At 41.7% G+C, this 26,451-nt stretch overlaps 1 protein-coding gene across 1 annotated transcript in view; it reads right to left on the reverse strand.

Moving 5' to 3' along the window:
* Positions 1-13,089: 13,089 nt before the first annotated feature.
* Positions 13,090-26,451, reverse strand: part of MANBA (mannosidase beta) — an 894,686-nt gene continuing 881,324 nt past the window's right edge. The window contains exon 17 of the mRNA XM_044061058.1: positions 13,090-13,490. Within this exon, the coding sequence (XP_043916993.1) occupies positions 13,266-13,490 (225 nt within the window). The 3' untranslated portion in view covers positions 13,090-13,265. The remainder of the gene's footprint in view (positions 13,491-26,451) is intronic.

Below are 26,451 nucleotides of genomic sequence, written 5' to 3' on the forward strand. Positions count from 1 at the left end.
GTGATGATATGCATATTTTAAATCTAAGCTAACTAGAAAGCTCAAATGGAGAATAATGGTTAACAAGTTGTGAACAGAATGCATTTTGAAATTAGGAACTACCACAAACTGATTCAGAAAAGAAAGATCCAGTAATGGCATTCAAGAATCTTCTTTGACACCAGGAATATCCTGAAATAAAACTCTTTCTTTGACTGAGGAGGAGGGACAGCTTCTATCACCCCCTGAGCAAACATATGCTGATTGACAGGAGGAAAAAAAGAGTCTGCTCTGATGGCTGAGGAGGAATTCCCTGAAAGGGAGGAAGAGACCCCTATTACTATCTGTAACCTTGACTGATTACTCTCAGAAACAATTTGAAACTGTTATGAAAGACAGAACCAGAGGTTCAGACTTTCTGGAAGGATTAAACGGCTGCCTGAGTGAAAAGGAGATGGAAATCCTTCATATAGAAAGTAATTCAGATTTATTAGACTGTCCTCTTTTTTTTTTTTTTTTTTGGAGGGGAATCCAGCTTTATTTTTGAAACCTCCCTGTCATGGCTTTTTACTTACCAGCAGCTTGCTGGGGTTGCCTTTTTAAAGAAAGTTGTGGCAGTAGCATTGAATCCCTTGGCAAACTTGGAGAAGAAATCTCTTGAATCAGCTTTCCTCTCTATTCATTATTTTTAATGACCACTGTAGCAGAAGGCTAAAAAGCTACTTCTCTATGCAAGGGAGAATTCAGAATCTCATTTCTGACATCCTCTGGGAGGGTTTGGAGAATGTAGCCAGGCAAATCTCTTCATAACAATTCTAGTAGCAGCAGCCCTGGAGGTGGCATCAGTAGAATCATAATCACATTTCAAATGGTGGATAGTCACTTGAGACACAGAAGACACCATGTTACACAAAGCAGATTTCTCCTCATAAGAGAAAACAGATTTCTCCTCATAAGAGAAAACAGATGTCAGCACATTCCTAATACTCTCACAAGAGGCAAGCATAAATTATAACATATGAGCTTAACAGTTGTGAACTCTAAAACAAGTGTTGAAGAATACACTTTTTTTCCAAACTTAGAAAGAGCATTTCCATCCTTGTCAGAAGGAAAGAAAAATACAGTTGTGTAAAATCTTACCATAACAGTAGATGTCCTTCTCTTCACTGTTGCAGTCTTTTATTACATAAGGGATCTCCTATCAAGGATAGCCAAACATCTTGTCAGTATACCAAAGCCTTTAGAACCTATAGGTATTGTACATTACACGTTTGCTCCCCACATAAGGTATAGGGCATAACGATGACTTACAGACACAAGCATTCAGAACTTATTTACCCCAGGAGGAAAAATAATAACCTCGGGAACAAAAGAAAACATGTACATCCAGAAAGAAAAAAAAAAGTAAGGGCCCCATGGCCAGGAAGGCAACAAAAACACAGGGACAAGAGCTAGAAAAGGGGGTAGGGGAGAGTGACTGAATATTACAACAGTGAAGAGAAGGACATCTACTGTTATGGTAAGATTTTACACAACTGTACTATGTCCTTCCATATCACTGTTGCAGTATTCATTAGATAAGGGAGAGTACAAGAGCTAAGAAGGCTAGGAGGAGGAAGTCACAGAAGAGCCCACTACAAACCCATGCAGAATAGCCCTAGCAAAACCTGCCCTGGCCATGGAAACAGCATCTAATTTATAATGTTCAGTGAAAGTATGATCAGAGGGCAAAGCAGCAGTCTCAAGGATTGAATTGGTGTCCAAACCCTTGAAAAATGCACCAGAGGAGGCAACTGCCCTAGTAGAATGTGCCTGTACAGACTAGAAGGACTTGCCATGAAAACAATAACAAAAGGAAATGGCCTTGGAAATCCAGGAAGAGATGGTTTGCTTGTAAAGAGCTACACAAAGTACTGGGATGAAAAGAAACAAAAAGTTGCTCAGACTTGCTAATTGCCTTTCTCTTATCCAAACACCTGAGCTGTCTATGCAGAACGAAGGTGTGAAGAACCTTCTCATTGGCAGACTGTGGAGAAGGAAAAAAGGAAGGAAGGTGAACAGATTAATTAAGGGACAGCTCATTAACCACCTTGGGCATAAACGAAGGATTAGTACGAAGAGATGCAATGTCTTTGTGAAAAACTAAAAAAGGAGGAATAGCCATGCAAGCCTGAAGTTCAGACACACTCTTGGGTCAAGTAAGAGCGAAATGAAGAACAGTCTTCCAAGTATAATGTTGCAAGAAAGCTGAACTATCAGGTTCAAAAGGAGCTTGAGTCAATCTTTCAATGCAAAATTGAGATCTCAAGAAGGTAGAATAGGCTTCCTGGGAGGCCTGATATGAAGGACACTTAATAAATTACTTAGCCTCAAACTGATAGGCCAAAGGAGGATTCAAGGGCAGTAATGCAGAAATTGCTGAACGTTGAGCTTCAACTGAAGAATATACCAAAACAGCATAGAACAGAGCACACAAATAAGAGAAAACAAGAGTAACCCTTTTAATTTCTCCAAATCATTTAGGTTTCTAATACCATGATGGGGATGGACCCCATTAATAAGTCAAAGTATAAAGTTCATGAAATTAGTATTGTTTCAATCTTTGATGTCAGCCAGAAGTGCTTTTCGCAACACCTGCAATGTGTCCAATAATGATTCCTTCTGCAATTCGTATGGAGTTACATGTATTGGTAACATATCTAAATACAATTATAGATTCTTTTTTTATAAGACCCGTTGCTCCTACTACTATTGGAACTGTCTGGATATCTTTCTTCCACATTGCTCTCGTCTCTGCCTGCAAATCCTGATATTTTATGACTTTGTGTCTCTCTGTATCCAAGACACTGTAGTCAGTAGGTGCATCAGTTTCAAAGATCAATGCTACTTTTGTCTTCCTTTCATGGACCACAATATCTGTTTTTCTCGCATCTATCTTTTGAACTGTTGGTAATGTGTGAACCCATGTGATGTAGACTTCCATCATTTTCTATGATGCTTTGTGTCTCATGTTCCAAGTGTTTTTCAGCTATTTCAATATTATAATGTTTGCACAACCCCCAGTGCAACATTCTTGCCACATTATTATGCCTTTCAGTATACAGTCCTTCTGCAATTAGTATATCACAACCAGCAACAAGGTGTGCAACTCTTTCCAATTCTGTTCTACAAAACCTACATCTCTGTTTCTCCCATACATTCAATTGACTTTATAAACAAACATATATGCAGCCCCCATCTTGGGCTGCCAATATTAATCTTTCATCTTTTGGTTTGAATTCACCTCTCCTTAACCATTCCTGCATTTGATGCTGATTAACATGAGGTTCTTCCAGGAGTTTTCTATGCTTGTAACTATATCTATGCATTTTCTACATTTCTTGCCTTTGCATCTGATCCTTCGCCTTATATTCTCTTTTTTTTTGGCATATTCAGTTGTTGCCTAATTTTTATCTACTTCTGGTTTGATTTCCATTCCTGCTTGACATCAATATATTTCTGCTAGACTAAGAAGGGAAGTCATCTTAGATCTATTCTCCTCATGTTTCAAAACTTTCACCATGTTTGGGTCTTGTGAGATCAGCAGATATATATGCGGTCCCACGACTGCAGATCTATACATGTAATCAATTTCAAGGAGGCCCATATCTTCTTCAGAAAGGGTAATATATAATCTTGGTATGCACTTTTTTATAAATCATTTGATGAGCATGAAGCACTCTTCTTGCTTTCCTGTCTAATTTATCCAACACCTTTTGGGGTCAGTCAATCACTCCAAAACTGTAAGGACAGGACGAGCAAATTGGTTTATAGTTTGAATTTTGTTCCTAGATGTCAAAGCTGTTTTCAGGATTAATTTGTTTTCTAAAATATCTCTAAATTTTATTCACATTTATTCAAGTTTTATTGTTCATCCTCATCAATTCCCAAACATTTATACATTCCCTCTTGTTCAAATTCTTTTCTATCATATTTTTGTCCCAAACTGATGTTTTCTTGGTGCTGCAGCATTCCTGCTTTAAAGGTTGATTGCACATTTATCAAGATCAAATGACATTCTTGTATCATATGAAAACGTTTTGATCATGTGCAGGGATCTGTTAAGCAGGCAACTTAATGAGGTAAGGGCAAGGCAAAAGAGCAATGGTGACAGAGAGTCACCCTGGAATATCTCCCTTTGGATTTTTATCCCTGGAATAATAATTTTCCCTTTATCATGGCTTAACTGCAAAGTGATTTGTCACTGTTTCATGGTTGCTGTGATGTAGTTTATCAGTGCAGGGTGTATCTTATACATTTTAAGCACTCTTTTATCCATAAATGTGGGATACTGATTGTGATGACTGTGCCTTGGCCCAGCAATCAAGGAGCCTCAATCCTCACCACTAACACCAAGGAGGTTGTCTCCTAGAAGAGGAAAGGATAACTAATACACACAGTAAAGTACAATTTCCCTTAAGTGCACACAGAGATCACAGTCAGTCTGGGGCTGGTTGCTCCCTTGCTCACCAGGTCCTCAATAAGACTCCCCACTGGCACAGCTATAGGGTCCAGGTCTCAGCCTAACTGGACAAGCTAAAACCTCCAGTACCCTCTCTGTCCAACCAGTGCATCGTGTCCCTGCCAAGTAGCTGACACAACACACACACACTTTGAGATAACTGTTTATACAACTTCACAGACACTCCTGGGAAAGGCTGACACAGATTTTCCAAATGTGCCCCTTTACCCAGACTATACGATATTATTAACTGGGTGGTGGCAGTAATTACTATCAGCTACTAAAAGGCCCTTAAAAGGGTGTCCAATTATTACTGTGCAGTATTAATATCCAATGGTAATGTGACTATTAAGTCTAAGGCTTATTGGAAGGGCTTAGACAGTAAACTATAAATATATAATGTACTCTAAAGCATCATTTATCTTTACATAAACCAGCCACAGGTAGAAGGTTTTAAAAATATTTAATAATAAATAATTTAAACACAAGACAAAACTACTACACCACAGAGATATCTAAGAGTTCAAAGATCACGCAGAAACTTAAAATAATACAGTAGGACAGGTCTGAGTTCAAAGAAATATACCTAATTAATCTTTACTAGCTTTAACTATTCCTACAAGAAATCACAGTGCTAAAATCTTACATGTGAGCATAAGCAGAGTGCTGGTAAGTTGGATATCAAGATCAAAATGCTCTATATCTCTCTCTGAGACACAATTTCTAAAACATCACTAACAAACATGTCTCTGGGTCCTCCCCAGATTATATCATTTTTGACACTTAGGTTTTCCCAGTATTCATATTGCGAGTTCCCAGGCTAATAAGAAACTCCATTTACATTATTTAACAAGCTAACACCTGCACAGGAGAATACAACATTAAAAGGCATTTCACATATACACACTAGCAATTAGTCCTTAGTTAACACAATAGACAGAATGTCTTCAGCCAGCCTGAACGGAACCAACTTTAAAGATCAAAGAATGTCATAAAATCATTTCAATTTCAAAAGACAAATTTGAAAGGCTTGACTTAGTTTTTCTTTACAGCAAGGGGGCAATATTGTAACAATCTTGAAGTTCACATTTTACAGTGTTTTTCTTTCATTTAAAAACACAAGCCTGTATTGTACATTTATTTATACAGTTGATAGAATTATACATCAAATTCTATTTGACTAGGCTGGCAGCCTTCGCCCATCTGTCACACTGTCAAATGCTTTTTTGTAGTCAATTCATGACATACTTAGATTCTTCCCCTTTTTACAGTTCTCCACTATGACTTTAACAACAAATGAACCATTGTTCCATATGACTTTCTTTTATTGCCCTTTTGTTCTATTGCCATAATTGAGTTTTCTTCTAAATGACTATATACTCTGTCGGTATCAATTCCAGTGTATAGTTTATACATGGTCAGGAGGCAAGTTATTGGTCTATAATTTTTAGGGTAGTTTGCAGGTTCACTCAAGTAGGAACATTGTTTTTTTTTTGTTGTTAGACAGGTTGGTATCTGTTCAGGTGTGCATATAAACAGTTCTTACTCACGGCTAAATCTTCATGCAAAGATGTTAATAACTTTTAACCAAAAGTTAGGTACTGCATCTGGGCCTGGGGTTCTCCAGTTAGAGGCTTTTCTTAAATGTGTTTCAATATCTCTCGCTGTTACTTCATCCCAATTCATTTCCTGTACCTTTGAACTTCTTAGTCTTTCTTTTATTTATTCTATCCATTTAGCATCTTTATGTTCCACAATTCTTCATAAATACTTCTCCAAAATGTATCTATTTCTTCTTTTATTTGGTGGTCTTTCAATTCTTTTTACCTTGTTTCCCAATTCTCCTATAAAACTTTTTTGGGTCATCAATAAATTGCTTATTTTGTACTTTTCCTTTATATTTATCTGTGTATCTTCTACGTTTTTCTGCCTGTGTTATTTTAGTTTATTATTTGCAATAGTGCATGATAAATCTTGATCTGTTATAATACTGCCCATTGCTTTTATCACTTCTATCTTTGAGTATTTTTATTGATCTGTTCCATCTTCTATACTGTTCTAACAGTGACACTTCTTGTCTTAATTGCTTTGTAGTTTTCCTATTCAATACTTCCATGATGGTGTTTGATTTCTCCCCTTCCTACCCTGTATTCTTGTGGCAGAATTTCATCAGTTATTAATTTGACTGCATAGTAATATATCCTATTCATTTCTTTTATATCGCATGGATCTCTATGCACAGTCCTAATTATTGTGCTCATTTGTTTTATCAAACTTCTAACTTTCTGGGTTTTATTGACCTTCTGTGGTCTATTTCTTTCACTGATCTTAATATGTTTGTCTCTATTAAATCAAGCAACTCTTCTCTTAGCTCATTTTCTTCTCAACTAAGAGCAAATTTTTGCTCTCCATTCCCTGCAGGCATTCCACATAAAGTTCTATATCATCTTCCTGTGGTACATTCTCTTCAATTTCACCCTGTGCCATCTGTTTCTCTGTCATATGGGAACTCACTGGCCTATTACTCCTCAACATTGATTGCGTCAGAGTTGCCAGTTTCCTGTTCCTTTCCTTGTTGTCCAGCTTCAAGTAAACGTTTATACTGGTTTCCTTTGGCAAGCTCCAAAGCATCTTCATATGGCAACAGACCATTTGCTTCCCATTCCACTGGTTTCTCCTTAATTTGGATGTCCATTGCTCTATCCTGCTGTGATGTTTTCTGAGTTAGATTTTCTACACTGAATCCTTCACTTTGCAGGTACTCCATAACCCCAGTTTCTATTTCTTTAACTTCCATTAGTAATCTTTTCTACTTTTCCTCTTTGTTCTTATTTTTATTTATTTATTTTTTGTACTGTAAAGTTTTCCATGTCTGGATTCCTTTGCCTGTACTTCTCTTCAAATATCTTTAGTGCCACTCTTTTTGTATTGATTAGTTTTGATTTCTCCTTTGCATAAATATTACACCATATTAAATCTCTTTCTTTTCCATGTCTATATTTCTCCTTCAGATGTCTGCTAATCTTCCTGTTTCTCCTTACTTTGGGGAATCATTGCATCATGCTGTGATATAACCTGAGTTAGACCTTCTACACCAAATCCTTCACTTTGCAGGCATTCCATAACTTCAACTTGTATTTTTTTAACTTCTACTTTTCTAATCTTCTTTTCTACATTCCCTCTTTATGACATTTTTTTATTGTGAAATTTTCCACATCTGGATGCCTTTGCCTGTATTGCCCTTCAAATATCATTGGGGCTGCCTTTTTTGTATTGATTAATTTGGCTTTCAACTTTGCATAGATATTGCACCATATCAAATCTCTCTTTCTTTCCCATGTCCATATTTGTTTTTTTTATACTTTTCAAAACTCTCTATGGTTTTGTTGTTTATATATTCACACTTCCTCAGCTGCTTCTTTTTCCAAACAGCTCAACGTTTCTTGGTCTATGTAATGTTTTTCACAAATCTGTTACATTAATGAACACAAGTTTTTATTGAAGCTTCTGAAAGTTTTTCTTGTAGAATTTTTGCTTTCCTCTAATTTATCTCAATCTTTTTGAATATCTTGTGTCTGGAAATTCTGGGCTTTTTGCACAATAGTAACAATACATAATATGTCTTTCTTATCCTCAATAGTCCACTCTGTCTTTATGGCTCTTCTTTGGCTTATCAGTTTTTGTGAATTTTGTGGACTGCTACTTCCTTCTACAACAGGGGGGGGGGGGGCATCCTCCCTCTGGGCCTGGCCTGGCCCTATTGTAGTAATGTTTCCGAATTTTGAGAATTCTACATTGTCATTTTTTCCAGTCCTGGCACCAGTGTGCCTACCAGGATTGGGAACTTTTTTTTATCCTGGGCTTGTGCATCCAGTTATCTTCTTTAATTTTTGACCTACTTCTGTCCATGATATATGCTATATAAAATATGTCTATATATCAATGTCATCTTGGTGAGACTTTTGTGAAAAACAGGGTTGACCTTGTGAAGATACTCACTAAGAACTGAGGATGAATTCAGTTTCAGAACTACTCTCCTTTGCTTGCTGACTTATATCTATATTCAGACCCCTGCTGATAGGGGATCCTGATGGTGACAGAGGCACCAGACCAAAAATCTTTTCATTTGGGCATGTATGATTTTCTGGTAGTGGGTTTCCCGGCCTCTTGCAGAACCCACAGTACTTCCTCAGAAAAGTGGTGACTAAAAGGAATCAAAACTCTATCACCCACAGTGTCATTTGAAGAGGGAACAGGTGACAATGGACAAGTGATCCCTTGTCTTTCATGAGAAGGCCCATCCAGTGAGGTGACTTGTGGCAATTGCCCCCACTAAGTGATACAGAAAGTGGATCAAATGCTTTCTGGACCAAAAGGGAGTTACCAGCAAGATTTGGGAGAGTCCCACCTGATTTTGTACAGAACTCATGCAACAGAGGAAGGAAGGAAAAGGAATACAGAAACATTCCCTCCCAAGGAAAAGACAAGGCTTCCACATCCCCAGTCAGAGGGCTTGGTATTCTTGAACAGAATAAGTTGTCTGTTCAAAGAGGAGGCAAAAAGATCTACCAGAGGAACACCCCAACAATGGGCTATGTCCAGAAACACATCTCTGTGAAGCATCCATTTATGAAACTGTGGTATGGACTCGCTCATTGATTCTGCCACTAGATTTTGCTCTGAAGGAATATAAAGCACCTGAAGAGTCACTTTTTACCTCACAGCTAGATTCCATGCCTAAACAGCTAATCTGTAAAGGAAATAGGACCTTGTACACTGCTACTTGTTGATGTACCAAACCATGGTAGCATTGTCAATGAAGACTTTGAGGGGGGCCAGGGAGGAAAAGGGAATGAAAAGCTTGCAAAATGCAGAAGCAGGAGACCCTGGATCTAAAGGGCCATAAGAGGCCCTCTATTCCAAGTCCAAGGCATCCATGAACAAGTCCCTGAGAAGGAATTGGAGTCTAAAAGGGAAGGTCTGGATTGAGATTAAGTTGTTGAACCCACTACTGAAGCTCAAATTTGAGACAAGGAAGTAAAGGAACACAGGACTCCAGAGGGTGGAAATTTTAAAGCCACACTGATTTGATGTACCACTGTAGCTTCCTCATACGGAGCTTATTGAGAGGGGAGGCATGGGAATAGTGGAGGCCCTAAACCCTAGAAACTTCAGAAATTTCCTGGCCATAAGAGAGGAGAGGAGAGAGGAAAGAGAGACTGTAAAAAAGTTGTCAGAGAGAAAACCTTGGGACCAGGAAGAGAAGCCAACATGGAAACAGTCTTAAGCCTGCAATTCAGAAAAATAAGATCCTGGGAGGGCGTCAGAACTGATTTCTTCAGACTTATAGTGAACCCCAGACTTTGCAAAATACAAATGGTAATATGGAGATCCTACAAGAGACTGCTGGGAGAAGGGAGCCTGAATAAGGTCATCCAACTAGGGGAAAATCTGTATCCCCTGACCCAGAAAAAAGCAATGACAGGAGAGAGGCACTTGGTGAATACCCTTAGGATACTAGAAAGGCCAAAGTGCAAAACAGAGAACTGAAAATAAGAGAAAGAATTATAAACATTTCCCAGAGTGTGAATCAGTTTTGAAGTTAGGCATCCTTGATGTCCAGAGAAACCAATAAGGCCTGGGGAAGAAGAGGAGGAAACAAGGTCTGAAGAGACAGCATCCTGAAAGAAGGGACCCTGAGAAAGGTATTGAGTAGAGAACAATCCAGAATTGTCCTCCAGGTTCCCTACTTCTGAAGAACCATTGACATTCTGGAGTAAAACCACTTTCTCACATGGGAGGATGGATCAGGCTGAATGGTTCCCTGGTTCAAAAGGGACTGCAAAACCTCTGGAAAATGAGGAAACTGTTCCACAGGAGTTTGTGGAATGCCTAAAAAGGGAGGAAGGGATTTCCAAACAATGAAATACCTCTGAAGAGTGATAGGACCCAGCAGTTGGAGGTAATCTGAAGCCAATTTGGAAGGGACAGAGAAAGGCAGAGACACAGGGTGGACTTGACGGAGGGAAACAGTAGGTCAAATATCAAATGGAGGCAGGCTTCTCCTGAAAAGAAGGCTATTGAGATGGAGTCTGTGCGGATTTAGAAGGAGGAACACACCTAGACCCCCTCTTTACTCTTGGGAGGTGGGTGAATCTGCTTCTGGACAAAGGCAGACTTAGAAAGGTAACTTCTCTGGAATTTGGGGATGGGGAGATAAAAATGTTTTGAGTTCCTGCAAGGCCTTACCCTTATCCTGCAGGGACTTAAACAGATCAGTAGCAGCTATCCCAAAAAGGTTTTTGTTATCCAGAGGGGCATCCAAAACTTGGCTTTAATATCATGTAAATCTTGCAAATGTAGTCAGGAATAAAGCCTCATCACAGAACCAACAGCAGCCCTGGAAGAGGCATCAGCTATATCATAGCTGAAGCTTTCCCATCAGAATCAGGAAAGTCACAGACCACTGAAGCTTCCTAAAATAGAAGAGCCAAAAGATACCTGGTCATGTGGATTTGGTAATTAATAGCCCTAAAAGACAAGGTGGTAGCTGTGTATAGTTTTTTTTTTACCTAACCTTTCCATGGCTCGACAGTCCTTATCCAAAGAAGGAGCTTAGTAGATAGCAAAAGCTTAGCGGGCTTATCAGACGACACTGAAGCCACTGACAAATCTGCAGAAGGGCATTTCTATAAAAATGTGCAATCCTTAGGCACCTTGAAGAACCTGACAGGTTTCTTAGGAACCAGGAGCTGACAACTGGACACCACATAGGCAACAGAAAAGGTGTCCAAATGGGATGCCAAAACAGAAGGAAAAGGTGGCAGCTTAGAAGACTCCATTTGTAAAAGCTCATAATCCTTTTTATGAGTGAGAGACCTGGGAGCAATCCCACTTGAAATACTCCATCACACAGTCAATGGTATCTCAAAAGGACAATTCTTCCAAGGGGGAGTCTGGGCTCAAAAACTCCACTTTCTCTGAACTACAGTCCAGAGGGAAAGGAATACGAGAAGAGTAAACTAGGAATTCCTCCCCAAAATCCATGTCTTCATCACAAGAATCCAATTTTCTAGGCCTCTTAACAGGAATGGAAGACCAGGGAGGAGCAGGGACTGATACCCCTTGAGGAGGCTTAAAGGCCATCAAAGCATTGAAAAGACCCTGAATAAAATCTTGCCATTCATGTTGGGGATCTCTAACAACAAGGGTAATATATTTAGTTTTTCACTATTTCTTGAGCAGGACGTTTGCTGGAAGGACTATTGGGGGGTCAGACTCTTGGCAGGATTCAATAATCACAGTACAAATCTCTTTCCTCACTAAAATCTGAGGAATCCCCCTCAGTTCTTTCAAAATAATCAGCCGAGGTTCCACCTCAACTTCCAGAACAGACAATGGAAACGCCTTCGAGGATGTGTGAGAATTTGGTTCCATGCCAGTCTCCTACTGGGTCATGTCAGAAGAATCTGAAGCAAGCACTGGACAGACTTTAGAGCCTTCACTAACTTCTAGAGAGATGTCCAGGGGAGGCTGGACAGCAACAGAATCAAGCCTATACTTTTTGTCCATTTTCTTAGCAGATAGCTGGCCCTTGGAACAGAAGGATTACGCCATAGTACCATAAGCCAACAACTTATGCCACTGGTTTCAAAGTAAATGGATAAGGAAGACAAATGTCTACATAAGGTCTTAGAGACAAAAGCCTGACAGATGGAGCACTTAATACAGTTGTGCGAAGCATCTAAGCAAAAGAGACACTGGCCATGATGGTCTTTATGGGGAATCTACCTCCCACATTATATTCCCTTCTTGGATGGCAAAAAGAACATAAGTACACTATAAAAACTAGCTGTGTATTTTGTGGGTGTGCTTGCATGTGCAGTATGCTTTATTACTGTGACTGAAAAGGTTCAGAGAAAGACAAGTTCACTTACCTGTTTAACAAACAAATAATCAAGAAATTTTATCTAGTGTTTTAATACACCATTATGCTGAGTTAGTAGACTAGGAAAACCAATGTTAACACTATAAACTTGCAGCAACATACTTTAGTGCTGTACTTCATTGATGAGTCAATTTCAGGTGAGACATCAGGTAACCAGAAGTTGGAATTCACTAGTTAGAAGTGAATGAGTACTGTGGAAGTTTGTCACAGTATAGCTATTTTGTTTACAGATTAACCTGTTAGCCAACTTATCAAAACAAGCATCACAAAAGAATGAATCACTACATCTGTAACCAAATACCCTCTGTTTTAAGTTTATGCTAGCTATGAGTCACTGTTACGGCCACCATATAAGCTCTTCTGAATGTCTTGAATGAAACGCTATTATTGTTCCAGCACATGACACTTATTATGAATGATCAACTCTGCAATTTCTTACATAAACTCAGATGATTAAAGTGCATCCACTGCTGCAGAATCATGGGAATGTGCTCCAGACAGTATTTCTACTTCAGTCTGTTTCTTCACAGAAAAATACTTGTTAATCACGTTTGTGATACATGAAATGTAACAAGATCAGTTTCAAATCCAGTTATACTTTCCCCTATAAGCCACTTAAGGCATGATGCTACAAAATACAAAAATGGACTCTACATACCAACACAGTTTGCAAATTTTAATTGATGACATCTAATTGCAGGATATGACAGAATTTGCCGTTTCCTTCATTTTACCTTCTAAGATTTTTAATTTACAAGGACCAGCCTTTTTTTCTCAAAGTCATTTCAAGTAGATTAATTAGCCAAAGGAAGACAACACTTTGTTCATCAGATTCCCTTAATAAATGTCTAGCAATGAGTGGACTTTCAAAGCTTTTGTTAGTTCTGCAGTGCTGGTTGGCTCCCAAGGATAAAAAGTCACCTCTTTTGTTTTCTGCAACATGAGAAAGCCATTGTCTTCAAACCGTCCAGCAATGTCACCAACATCCAACCAAACAAAAGGAGCAATACCTGTGGTCTGTACTGTGATAGTGAATGCTTCACCTTGATGATTAACTGTGGCCTAAGGGAGGCAAATGTTAAACAGTAAGAGGCTAAGCTTATTCACTTTGCAGGAAACAAACAAGCAGGAATTATTTTTTTTTCAAACGGCTAATGAATGCATGCATACTGTAATAAATAAAGAAAATAAACATTATGTATTTATCACAATTATAAGAAACAGTGCATAGTCATTTGTGAGAAGTAAGGAAGATACCTCTGTTGTAGACATTCTCATGATTTGGATGGCTTCAGTTATTTATCTATTATTACATCGAACCTTGCTTTGGTCGACAGATGCTAGGGGTGGTTCAGCATGTTGAAAAAAAGTTTTGTACTTACCATAACTTGGCATCTGTGCTATCCAGTGTCATTAATCATCACAGATGGGTCTTTGATCCTAGCTGGCAACTTCTCAAACAGATCCAGAGCTCAAGATCCTCCCCTTCCCATAATCCCTTGCTATCTTCTAACCCTCAGGTCAAGTTTGCTAAATTAGTTGAAACACAGAAGTAACTGGAACAGAAGACCAAAACCTTCTCACCAAATACAAGCCATTTCAGCCTCACCAAAACCCCCAAGAAGGAAGGGGGAAGGAGAGCAGGGATGTGATGAATAATGACACTGGATAGCGCAGATGCCAAGCTATGGTAAGTAAATAACTCTATCTGAGGCTATCCATGTCATTATTCATCACAGATGGCTCAGAGTCCCCAGCTACTATGTATCCTGGGTGGCCTCAAGGAAGAATATGCTGGAGCATGGAGGAACCAAAGGAAGCCTTGTTCCTAGACACCAGGTACAATCTGTAGAGTGAAATGAAAAGTATGTGGATTAGACCAAGTTGCAGCAGCACAAATCTAATCAAGGCATAGCATAGCCAAGAAGGTTGAAAATGTAGCATCAGACCTAGTAGAGTAAGTCTTAACTGGTCTGGATAATTCTAAATCCCTGCTAGCATAAATGGAGGAAATGCAGCTAGCAGTCCACCTGGAAATAGTAACTTTTGAAAATAGAGATGGCAGCCAAGTGGAGCTTAATGGTAGAAAAACTCACCCCATTCTGAAAAAGGGAAAATAAGAGAAAAATATCATGAATAGGGGCTGAAAAAGGATCCAGATTCAGTTGTTTGGCCCAAATGGAAAACCTTTTACATTTACTGGAATGCACCTTCTTTGTAGACAGCTTTTGAGAAGCCAAAATAATGCTTCGCACTGGGGAAGGAAGCCTGGATTGCGAAAGGATTACTGGAACTGGAGAAACCATACAGTTAGATGAAGATTCTGGAGGATGGGAAGCGGAAGCCCCCAGGGATGGGAAATGAGATCCAGAATGGGATCCAGTATCCATGGTGGATACATCAGATGAGACCATAGGAAGGAGAACCATGCGTGACGAGGCCAGACAGGGGCAATAAAGATGACAGGGGTCTTCAGGTAACAAGCTTTCTGTACAACGTTGGGTATTAGGGGAATAGGAGGGTAAGCACAGAGGGGACCTGGAGGTCAGTCATGAACAAGAGCATCCCTGCATGACTCCCCTGATGGGGGGTTCAGGGCAAAGTAATTGCTGAATTTGTGGTTGACTGGGGAAGCAAATAGGTCACAGCATGGTTGTCCACAATGGTTGAAGATTTGTCTTGCCACTGATAGATGCAGGGACCACTCGCAAGGACTCAAGATGGACCTGCTGAGTCTGTCGGCCAACATGTTGGAACTCCCAGGTATATGACTTGCAAGAAGAAAATGCCTGGAAGACATTGCCCATTCCCACACTCTCATGGCCTCTCTGCACAGAGGATAAGACTGTGTTCTCCCTTGCTTGTTGATATACCAGGCAACTGCCATGTCGTCTGTCTGAACTGCTATGGTCCCAAGAGGGAGGCACTCCTGAAAGGCTTGTAATGTTAGAAGGACTGCTCTCATCTCCAGGACGTTTATGTGCAATTTGGTCTCTGTGGGGGACCACATGCCTTGAACTGTTCTGCCTTGAAAATGTCCTCCCACCTCAACAGGGAGGTGTTCATGGTCACTGTGGCCTTGGGCGGGGGGAGACAAAATAGCCTGCCTAGAAACAGGTCCTGAGACTGAAGCCACTGAGCAAGATGATTCCTGCACACCTGAGTCAACTTTATTATTATAGACATGGGCTGAGACAGAATGGACCACTGGACTGTCAGGGCCTACTGGAGAACTCGCATGGGATACCTAGCAAGAGGCACTAACTGAATGGCAGCTGCCATCAAGCTTAACATTTGAAAAATCAAGTGAACTGACAGGTGAGATAGATCTAGCAAAAGAGAGACCTGATCTGGAATCAGCTGGACCTTGCAGGGAGGCAGTGTTGCAGTCTCTAATACCATGTCCAGCTGGACCCCGATGAACTCCAGGTTTTGGCTCGGAACTAGATTGGACTGGGGAAGATTCACAGTGATGCCTAGATACTGGAAAAGTTTGAGAACATACTTGGTGGGGAGTGTTAGTCAATGCTTCGTGGGAGCTGTGAGAAGCCAATCGCCCGGTATGGAAAAATCCTGGAAAACTTGCAGTCGGAGATGAACTATCACCACTGCCATACATTTGATAAACATCCAGTGAGTTGTGGTGAGTCCAAAGGGCAGGGCTCTGAACTGTTAATGACTGGCCCCTACCTAAAAGCATAAGTGTCTCCTGGAGCATCTGTCAATCTTTATATGATAGTACAAGTCCTTGAGATTCACTGAACACATCCAATCATTGTTGTGCAAGGGAGGCAGAATGGACAAAAGTGACCATCCAGAACTGGACTTCTTGACAGACAGGTTTAGCTCGCTGAGGTCCAGAATTGGACACAGGTCCATGGTCTTTTTTGCCACCAAAAAGAAGCAAAAGTAAGTTCCGGACCCTTGTTGTCCTGTTGGGACCTCTTGGATGGCTCTTTTTTGAAGGAGGTCTTGCACCCCATTTGGTGAGGTGGTACGTCTCTGACAAATTTCCAAACTGGAGGGGGCTGGGAGAAAGGAATGGAGTAATCCCTGGAAATAATTTTTAGCACCCACTGATCAGAGGCATACCTCTCAACCTGGAAGCATCGAAAATCTGGACAAAGCCCATGAAAAATAGATACAAATCTGTACACCGATTACCATCTAATTTGCACACATAATTATGTAACCCCATCCACTCCAATGGAATTGTAGGATACCAACTTTAAAACGCAAACTGAAGAACAGACAACCAAAATATGGCACCAGAGTCCTCCTACAGCCATTCCAATGTCCCATTACCTGGCTATTTCACCCCATTTACCATAAACACTAATGTATGCATACTGCTTTACTTCTACAATGATTAATTAGATTTTATTTTTACATTTTACAGCACAACAATGCATAAACACTAATAGACATCATCTGGTAAACAAAGCAATACTGTTTCACAATGAAAATAGGCTTGACATTAAAACTTCACTGCCCTTGAAACTCACATTCATTGAAAGAGCATTGAAACCCACACCACATCCAAAGAAAATGCATCTGGCCAGTGGTGGATAAAGATTACCTTCGGGCTGTTTTCAAATCATTGGCCCCTTGCACACAAAACAAGAAACATACATGTTTTCTTTGATACACCTTCCTGACTTTTTTAAATTATATTCCTTGTACAATACAACACAATTGTTAGAGCGCATTTTAAATTCATTGTTTGAACATTTTACCAGTAGGCTGTACTGTAGGCAATGAAACAAAACACATGAACCAATAATGACAAAACTGCCCAATTCAGAACATTTCCATCATAAAAGTCTACTTCCACACAACACTATAAATAGAATGACAGTAGTGTAAGCCATAGGCATCTTGCACAGCGTCTCGCACTTATTTTCAATTTCATTTTTTTGGGGGGAGGGGGACGAAAGGTCAAAAACCAAGGACACATTTTAAACATTGCTTGTATAATTTTGTAAAGTTGCTAGAATAAAATGTTGTGTTACCACCATGCATTTCACTGGCAAGTTTTGAACCTAGAACCCTATGCACTACAGTCAGAGCAACATGCCACTATGCCAAATCAGCAGCTTCCTGAAAAATAGGAAGACTGAAACTTAATGGCTATCATTTAGTGAATTCATTTCTCACTTCTCAACATAGCTCTCAACCTCTTAGCACAAAAAAAATGGACAAACAACAAAGCCAGTAATGGGGAATAGAAATTCAGTTCTCATTAGCACAAAAACAATAATAGGGGAATACAAATTGTGTCCTCACTTCCCATCATAGCTCTCAACTCTTAGCACAAACAAAATGTTCTCACTTCTCATCATAGCACAAAATAAATCTGGACAAAGCTCAGAAATTCTGGTGGCTAGAGATATTCGGGACACACACACACACACACACACACACACACACACACACACACACACACACACACACACACACACACAGTTCAAGCTTACCCTGAAAACAAGTAGTTCCAGCTGCAATTGCTTCAAAGCTTACCCTGAAATGAGTAGTTCCTCTGCCGTTCCAGCTTTGCAATTCTGCCTGCTCACAAGTTCCTCTGCTGTTCCAGCTTTCTGCTGTTATCCCTGCTCGCAAACAAGTTCCTCTGCTGTTCCCCATTCCTGCCCGCTTGCAATTCAATTTTGGCCAGCCAGAAATGATGATGTGAGCTCCTTCAGCTCAATTCCTACTGGCTGGTAGCCTGACGGAGCTGACGTCATCGCGCACGGGATGATGTCAGCTCCGACAGTGCGAAAATTAAAAACAAAGCAAAAAAAATCAGAAATGAAGGGGGTGTCACATGGGAATCGTGGCACCTCTTCATTTGGACCCCAAAACCCGGTAAAAAACGAGTAATTCGGAATGGTTGGGAGGTCTGATTGGAGGTGAGACTTGTCCATGCTAGTGGGTGAAGAAGAGTCAACCCCTGACTGGCTCCAGGGTAGGACAGGTGGGCAGCACCTCAGGAGCACTGGAAGGGTTTTCTCCAAGAAGGGTTCTCGGGAGCCCTGGTTCTGTGGACCCCCTCTGCCTCTAGGGCAGCATATACCATTGAATCCCATGCCCCGGCCTGTGGAAGAGGATTCCTGGGAAGCATCCTGAAAGGAAGACTGAGTCCTCAGGAACCAAAGCTTCTTACTTCCCCCTCTGGGTCTTAGAAAAGGACCGCTGGGGAGAAGAATAATATCCAAGTAGCTAAATGGGTACAGGTTATAGCCTAAAACTTAGTAGGTCCTCGGTTTGAGTCCATAGCAGTCATAAGGTGTCTATAATTTAGTCTCATGCAGGTATGAACCTAGCCCTAAGCAGCATCCTACCTTCACCAAGAATGACACCATAATACCAACAAAAATAATTAACTTCAACAATTGGCTTAGTTTCTGGTATCTTTCCAAGGGGATCCATTATCTGTCTGCCTGGGATGACATGGTTAATAGGCCTCAATGTTTTTCCAGAGACTGCCTCCACCTGTCACCTCTGAGATCCCAGAACCTGGACAAGGCTCTTACCTCCCCTAATTTGCCTTTTTTAAACAATGTCCAAAGACAAATTTTCCAACATAAAAGATTTGTCGAAAAGCAAATTGAAGGTCATACTGCTTAACACTAGGGGCCTTAACCTGAAAATGCACTCACTGGAGGCTCTCCTCACACTGGAAGATGCCGATGTCTGTGCACTCACGGAAACCTGGTTCAGGGCTGTGGAGAGCACCCCCTGCCTTACCAGGCTATACCTCATTCCACACTTTCCAACCTCAAAACGAGATTGGAAAGACTAAGGGTGGTGGAGTCTCCATCTTCATTAAGGACAGGCACAATTCCAGACTGGTTTGCCAGCATGATGCACTGGAATTACTCCAGGTGCAACCGACAGTTGGCAAGACAGCCATCCAAGTTATAGTCAACTATTAACCCCTTCCATGACTCAGGACACCCACACCTCTTACCTGGACCTACTTGACTCCATCAATGTATCCCCTAACACCCTGATCCTTCAACTACCCCCACCACAGACTTGGTGAACTATTCCTGCACTAATGCACTCACTCAACGATTCTTTGACTTTATCAGTTCTAATGCACTAGACCAGCTTGTCTCATCCCCCACAAGGGGAGAAAACATTCTGCATTTGGTTCTCATCAATATGGGTGACCACTGCACCACTCCCATAGTATGTTCTTTGCTGGTGAGATCAGATCATCGGTCTGTCTCATTCGAAGTTTCTATCCCACCCAACCCCCCCTCCAGCCGTAACCAGGCTAAAAAATGTATCAAAAGCTGAGTACAACCTCCTAAGGGAGGGTATCAGTAGCTTCACTCCACCTCCCCCTCAGAGAAATCAGACAACTATGATGAACAGTATGCCAGTACAGTATACAAGCACCTGTACAATTGCATGGACTCAGCCATACTCAACAGAACTAAAAACTGCTCCTCAAGGAAACACAAAACTGTCTGGTGGACATCCTCTATCAACAGGCATTACAACAAAAGGAAGAAACTGTTGTCCAAGGGTAAAAAGGAACAAATTCCAAATTGGAAAAACTCCCTACTCAACCTCAACAAGCAAATTAGATCACTAGTGAAAACCTCCAAAGCCAATTATTTACTGAAACTAGCCTCCAAAACATAGGGGAAACCAAAAAGCCTTCTTCAGCTATGACAGGAGCCTCCATGGCAAAGCCCAGATTTGTTCCAAATTAGTACTTAATGGTACCACTTACAATGATCCTGTTGACTTAGCCAACCTGCTAGCTGATGGGTTCAGCACAAACTTCACTTTCCTATCCCCCCTAGGCCTATTCGACATCCCTGATACTTGTCCTGCACCTCACATCTCCATAGATCAACTGTTAAAGGCACTAACCAAGTCAAAAAAACAGCTTCCATGGGACCTGATAGTATCCCAGGATGTATTCTGCACCATCTCCAGCAAAAAACAGCTTTGCCATTGAGCACCTTATTCAACAACAACCTAATTACAGGCTTCATTCCAACACAGTGGAGAACTGCCATTGTCATCCCCTTGCACAAAGGTGGTGCCACTACTCAGCTGGGAAACTATCGCCCCATTAGCCTGACAAGTCTGATCTGCAAAGCCATGGAGCATATTATTATGGATCTCATAAACAACGACATAGGCAATCTGCAAGCACTTGACCCCACCCAATTTGGATTTGTCAGGGGCAGATCTTGCCTGTTGAACCTGGTTGACTTCTTTGAGACTGTCACCAAGGCCCTGGATGAGGGAAAGTCAGTACATACAGCTTACCTTGATTTGGCTAAGGCCTTTGACATAATCCCCCACTCGGGCATCATCAAAACCTAACTCAACTTGGCGTAAATCCCTATCTCATCAGGCGGGTGGCCAACTGGCTCACTGACAGGACCCACATGGTCAAAACAGGAGCCACCACCTCCAACAGCAAACATGTCACTAGTGTGGTTCCCCTGAGATCTGTCCTGGGACCCCTACTGTTTGGGATCTACTTCTCAGAGGTCCAGGTAAAGACAAAGGGCCTGTGGCTGACCAAGTTTGCGGATGACTACGTTGGGTGCGGTCATTGACTCCCCAAATGATGTTAACATACTGCAGGAGGGTCTCACAGCAAGAAATGACTGGTGCCAAAGTCATAACCTTAAGTTAAACTTATTATTATACCATTCAGCAAAAACAAGGCCCCTAATGATTACCACATCAATGGCAACCCCCTAAGCACACAACCTACTTTGAGGGACCTGGGTACTCAGGTTAACAACAATCTCACATTCAACCATCATGTAGCAGCAGTGATTAGAAAAGCCTTTTACTTGGTTCATCTCATAAGTAAAGGGATTGCATTCAGAAAAAAGGAGGTTATTATCTCTCTGTACTCTGCCCTCATTAGGCGTATAATTGAGCATAATGCCCCATTTGGTTATGTACTCTCCAAACACTTGTACCAACTGGAAAGGCCACAGAAATACCTCACAAGGAGAATGGCCACAGAAATACCTCACAAGGAGAATCCATGGCTTCCAACACCTGCCCTATGCGGACAAGCTCAAATCACTATCCCTCTACTCGGTATCGTACAGATTGCTCAGAGGTGATCTGTGTCTCTCCTACAAGGCAATATCAGACCCTGCCCTACTAGAGATGCTCCATATCTGTAAGTCTAACTCCTTGCCCATTACCCGCTTGAAAGGCCTAAATCTAATATGCAACATAAAAAAAAAACCTGCTGGAGAGATAGGTTTGTCTCTCAGAGGCTGCCCCGTCTCTGGAATAGACTTCCCAAACATATCAAACAGAGTACCTCACTGACCCTCTTCAAGCGCAACCTTGATGAGTGGATGAAAAACCAGAAATCTGTCTCAAGGGTTCCACCTTTGTCACTCATTGACAGGGGCCACAGGTGCTAACTGAGGTTGCTTTTTTGGTGGAAAAACACTTGGATAGGCTTGTAGAGGCCCCGGGCCATTAGACTAGTAACCTCCTATGATCCTAAAACCCGATTCCTACCACTGAAAGAGTCTTGCCTTCCTGCTCACTGAAGGTTAAAGTTTCTTTAACAGACTGTCCAAACAAAGAGGAACCGTCAAAGGGGGCGTTAGTGAATGATGCCTTGAAAGGTTCCACAAACCTGCAAAAGTGAAGCCAGATATGCCATTGGATAGCAATGCCAGTGTCTGTTGCTCAAGAGGTGGCCTCCACAGTATTGGAGATCAACCTCATCGAGCCAATGGATACGGAAGTAAGAGTGGGCAGCCTCAGAGAGACCAACTCGATACTGTCTGGAGGCAACAACTCTGACAGGGAAGAGGTCTAAAACCAAATCCCTCTGAAGCCGGGTAAAGTGTGCCAAATAATTAGTTGCTCTCAAACCAAAAGTAGCCGAGGCAAACACATGCTTTCCAAAATGTTCAATCGCCCGAGACTCCCTCTACGGAGAATGGACCCAGGAGCTTTGCTAGGCTAGCTCCTTCTTAGTAGCAGCATTCACCCTGATGGCACTGACAGAGACCCCTTTACTCAAAAAGACCTATCCTTAGGAGGACTGAGGAACTTATAAGCTTTTCTAGGCACTGGTTCCACCATGTCCAGCTCCTTCCAAGTCCTGCTGGCGATAAGGTCCAGAAGCCTGTCAGCAGGGGGGAAACCCAGGTAGAAAATGGGCCTGTCTCGAAGGCCTTCAGGAACATGGACTCCACCGAAGATGGGGAGAGGGAAGACCATCCGACTTCTCTGCTTGAGAACTTCCAGGATGTCGCCAAAGGAAACCTCCTCATGCGAAAGTCTGGGGGACCAGTTTCCCTCCTCCAAATCAGTGTCCTTGGTGAGGGACTCTCTGGGGGAGTCCAAGTGCCTCGTCTTGCATGTTCTCTTCTGAGGGGGGCTTAGGAGAGGACTAAGAACAGATGGGTACCCCAAGTGAGGCAGTGCTGATCTGAAGGTGCTTGCAGGAGGGCTGACCCTGGATGGATGATGAGGCCTCAGCATCCAATCCTAAGAAAGGCTGGGGAGGACCTAGAGAAGAAGAAACTGCCATACTTGAGAAGGTCCTCTCTACTGCCCAGAAGGCCGACGGACTGGACAAAGCCCCCACCATCCCCAGCAGCTGGGTCCACCTGGGAAGGGAGAAGGGGCTCTGATGCAGCACCGAAGCCCCCAGACGATACTGACCCAGAGCTGCCCAAAGCCAAAGCTCCCAAGGGATGTGAATGATCTGACAAATCTAGATCCAAACCCACCCCCAAGGGCAGAGGGGGTCCACAGAACCAGAGGTCCCAAGAACACCTTTAAGAGAAACCCTTCCAGCGCTCCTGTTGTACTGCCTGAATGTCCTGCCCTGGACACACCCTGGTCTGAGGGCTGCAGAACAGAGCCAGTCATGGACACCGATGGTGCTGAGAAGGGGGGGGGATACCTGACACAGTCAGCCTCTCAATAAAAATCCCCTGTTCCTGACATTCCAAAACCTACTGTACTGGAAGAGAAGAGTGGAGGCCTATGGATAGGGAGGGCCCTCTAGCCACATAGGCAGAGGACAGCAGCAAGTCTTGAGGAAAACTCCTCCTCATCCTATCCATGTCCGAGGGAAGGAGACCTCTGGAGGATCTGGATGAAGCTGACAAATGACCAGATCTTGCCGGGGATCTGACCTTAGATCCTGCAGACCTATGGCCCCAAGAAGGGAATCAGCTCTCACGACTCAGATCTGACCCCCTAGAGGACCAAGAAGTGGAACCTTCAATTACAATGGGATCTGACAAAACTGCTGGATCAAACAACCTCATTGGATCTGAAGTTTTGGACGGCGTGCCAGATGGATCTGACAAATTGGACCTCAGATCTGAAGCCAAAGAGACTGGACTGTGATCTGGGGATCTGCGATCCAAGGGCCTCAGCTTCTTTGCAAAAGAAGAAGACCCCCCCAAAGGAGGAGGTAGCCTCTTCTTAGGCTCCTGTGAGGGGTTGGAAGGGGAGTCCGAGAGCAGAGGACCACCCTGAGCCAAGCCCTTCAATAAAAGCTTGTTGCGGCACTCCATGAGGGCCCTGGGGTTGAATGTCACATTCAACCTCAAGGTGCGCTGACCCTAAACAATACAGACACTCCTCTTGCGAGTCGGAACATGGCATCTTCCGACTGCACAAGCAGCATCTTTTAAATCCTGAAGACTTTTCAGCCATGCTAAGATAAATAAAGCACACATGCACACATACACCCACTACCAGAAGCAAGGATAGAGAAGTTTTTTTTTTCTCAGAAAATGCTGAAAGAAGGAAAGGAAGTGAAGTACCAAGCACCAGACAGGGGGGTGAGGAGGGGAAACCTAACTAAACAGAAAGATTGTAATCGGAAGGGGAGTTAATTCAGTTAAACTATAAATAGAAAGGTTAAGGACAAAAAGGAACCCTAAAGAGAATAAAAACAACCCAAGAAAAAGTCACTTATCTGAACAATGGTAAGCCTGAGCCTGGACCACATCTGAAGTGTTTTAGTGGCAAATGAGATCTGAGGGGGGTTATAAGGTAGCAAAGGATTATGGGAAGGAGAGGAGTTTGAGCTCTGGAAACATCTGAGAAGTTGCAGTCTTGGATCTGAGGTCAGATCCAAGACCCATCTGTGATGAATAATGAAATGGATAGCATCAGATCATCTGGATAGTTGAAAGTCCAATATCTAGAAGTGCCATTTCTTAAAAACAGGTTAGTGGGGAGTGGAAGGGGGTTTGTGTGGTTTGGGGGTTAGGGTAAGGGTATATGTGTTCTGTGTTTGCATGTGAGTGTGTGCTTTTTAGAGTTAAAGTCAAAATTAGGCAAGGGGTTTGATTTCATGTTTGTAGAGAGTATTGGTGCATGTTTGTGTGTCTGTGTATGTCTTGTGGAGTGACAGTGTTATGGGATGATTTTTTTTACAGGTACAGTATGAGGTTAGAGTTGGGGCGGGGGCAGGGTTAAGACTTGGGTTAGCATGCATTACTGAGGTGATGCATGGGGGAGAGGGAAGAGAATAATGGTTTAATAGACACATATCTTTAAGTCAACTGGCATCCAGATGTTTCTGTCAAAATGACTACTCACAAGGGTTACCATCAAGGTGTTTCACCTGACCAGTAGTTTCTCTGATAAAGAAAGATTTCCTGTCAGAGACAGAGAATACTTTTCAATGCTTAATTTGATGAAAACCAACGCCATTTACCAAAACCTTCATTTTAATCACACGGCTCACATTTCAATACCTATTAAAGTGTTAAGTACATGTCTGTACAGCAAAGCAGTACAAAAAACAACATGCCACACCTCAACCATTTTGCTGATTTAGACTTAAGACTTTTCACACCAAGACCATGTGTATATTTCCATTCCCATCATATGACCCTATAGGTTCCTGTATCCAATGAGTACAATTCTGCAATTGCAAGCACAGTGTTTTAAGTTGCCACACTTCACTTTAATCCAGCACTTTAACTCTTTCTTCTGTTTTTCTGTTCCATACCTATTGGTTAAAATACATACAAATAGATCCCTTATGTCCACATAAAAGGCTTTTTTTGCCTAGATTCACTATAATTCACTCCATTTCACGTAGATACTTGAAAGATTTTTATCTGATTTTAAGCCTTCCTCTGTGGCATCAATGGTTAATACACATTTCTAGAAAACGCTGACTAAAGAGGCAGGTGTTAGAATCTGGCAAATGTGTGATCATGTAAGAAAATGGTTGCAAGCAAGAACAGCTTAAGAAACATGTGTGTTGTGGATAATTCAACCTAGTTGGGACATTTATATTGGTATAGGATTCTATGCTGTTTCTCTCTCTCTCTCTCTCTCTCCATTGCTTTATCTTCCTGAGTGATTTTCTAATGATCTGCTTTCCCATGTAGATTATGCCATCTCTCTCTTTCTTCTGATGGAGGCATGTTTTGACATAGTATAATTTTATTAAAGTCTTTCTTGTTCCTTGTAGCTGCATCTTTGTTCAGTTTAACTTTTCAGTAGTACTTAGGTAAACCACATTACATCAGCAATAGCAAAAATTAGAACAAAGTCCCCATAAACCAGTGGATTAGTGAGGAAGTATTAAAAGAAAATATTTGCCATACAGTAAAACAAATGTATATTTTTATTACATTCTGATATTCTATTCAGTACCAATGCGCATTGATCCCTCATAAATATTCATAGGTTCTTACTAAGCACATGACCAAGGAGATCACTGAGAAGCTCAGCCATGTTATCCAATACAGGCAGGAGATTAAAAATGTCCCTGATTTAGTATATTATCCATACATATAATGGGCAGAATCCCATCCAGTCATCTATACTAGGTTTAAAGTTTGTCATGGAAGTACACTGCTTGACACATCAGGGGTGCCTATTCCAGAAATGGAGGATGCACTGGATTAGGTACCCATCATGACAGCTTTTATTGTTAATGTGGCGCTCAGGATTTAGGCCACTAGAGCAGGTGTTTCCTTTACTACCATTTCTTTTAGGTGACAGGAGTTCAAAG

The sequence above is a fragment of the Protopterus annectens genome, chromosome 2.part0 (genome assembly GCF_019279795.1).
Source record: "Protopterus annectens isolate FY-2018-M chromosome 2.part0, PAN1.0, whole genome shotgun sequence".
Classification (NCBI taxonomy): domain Eukaryota; kingdom Metazoa; phylum Chordata; order Ceratodontiformes; family Protopteridae; genus Protopterus; species Protopterus annectens.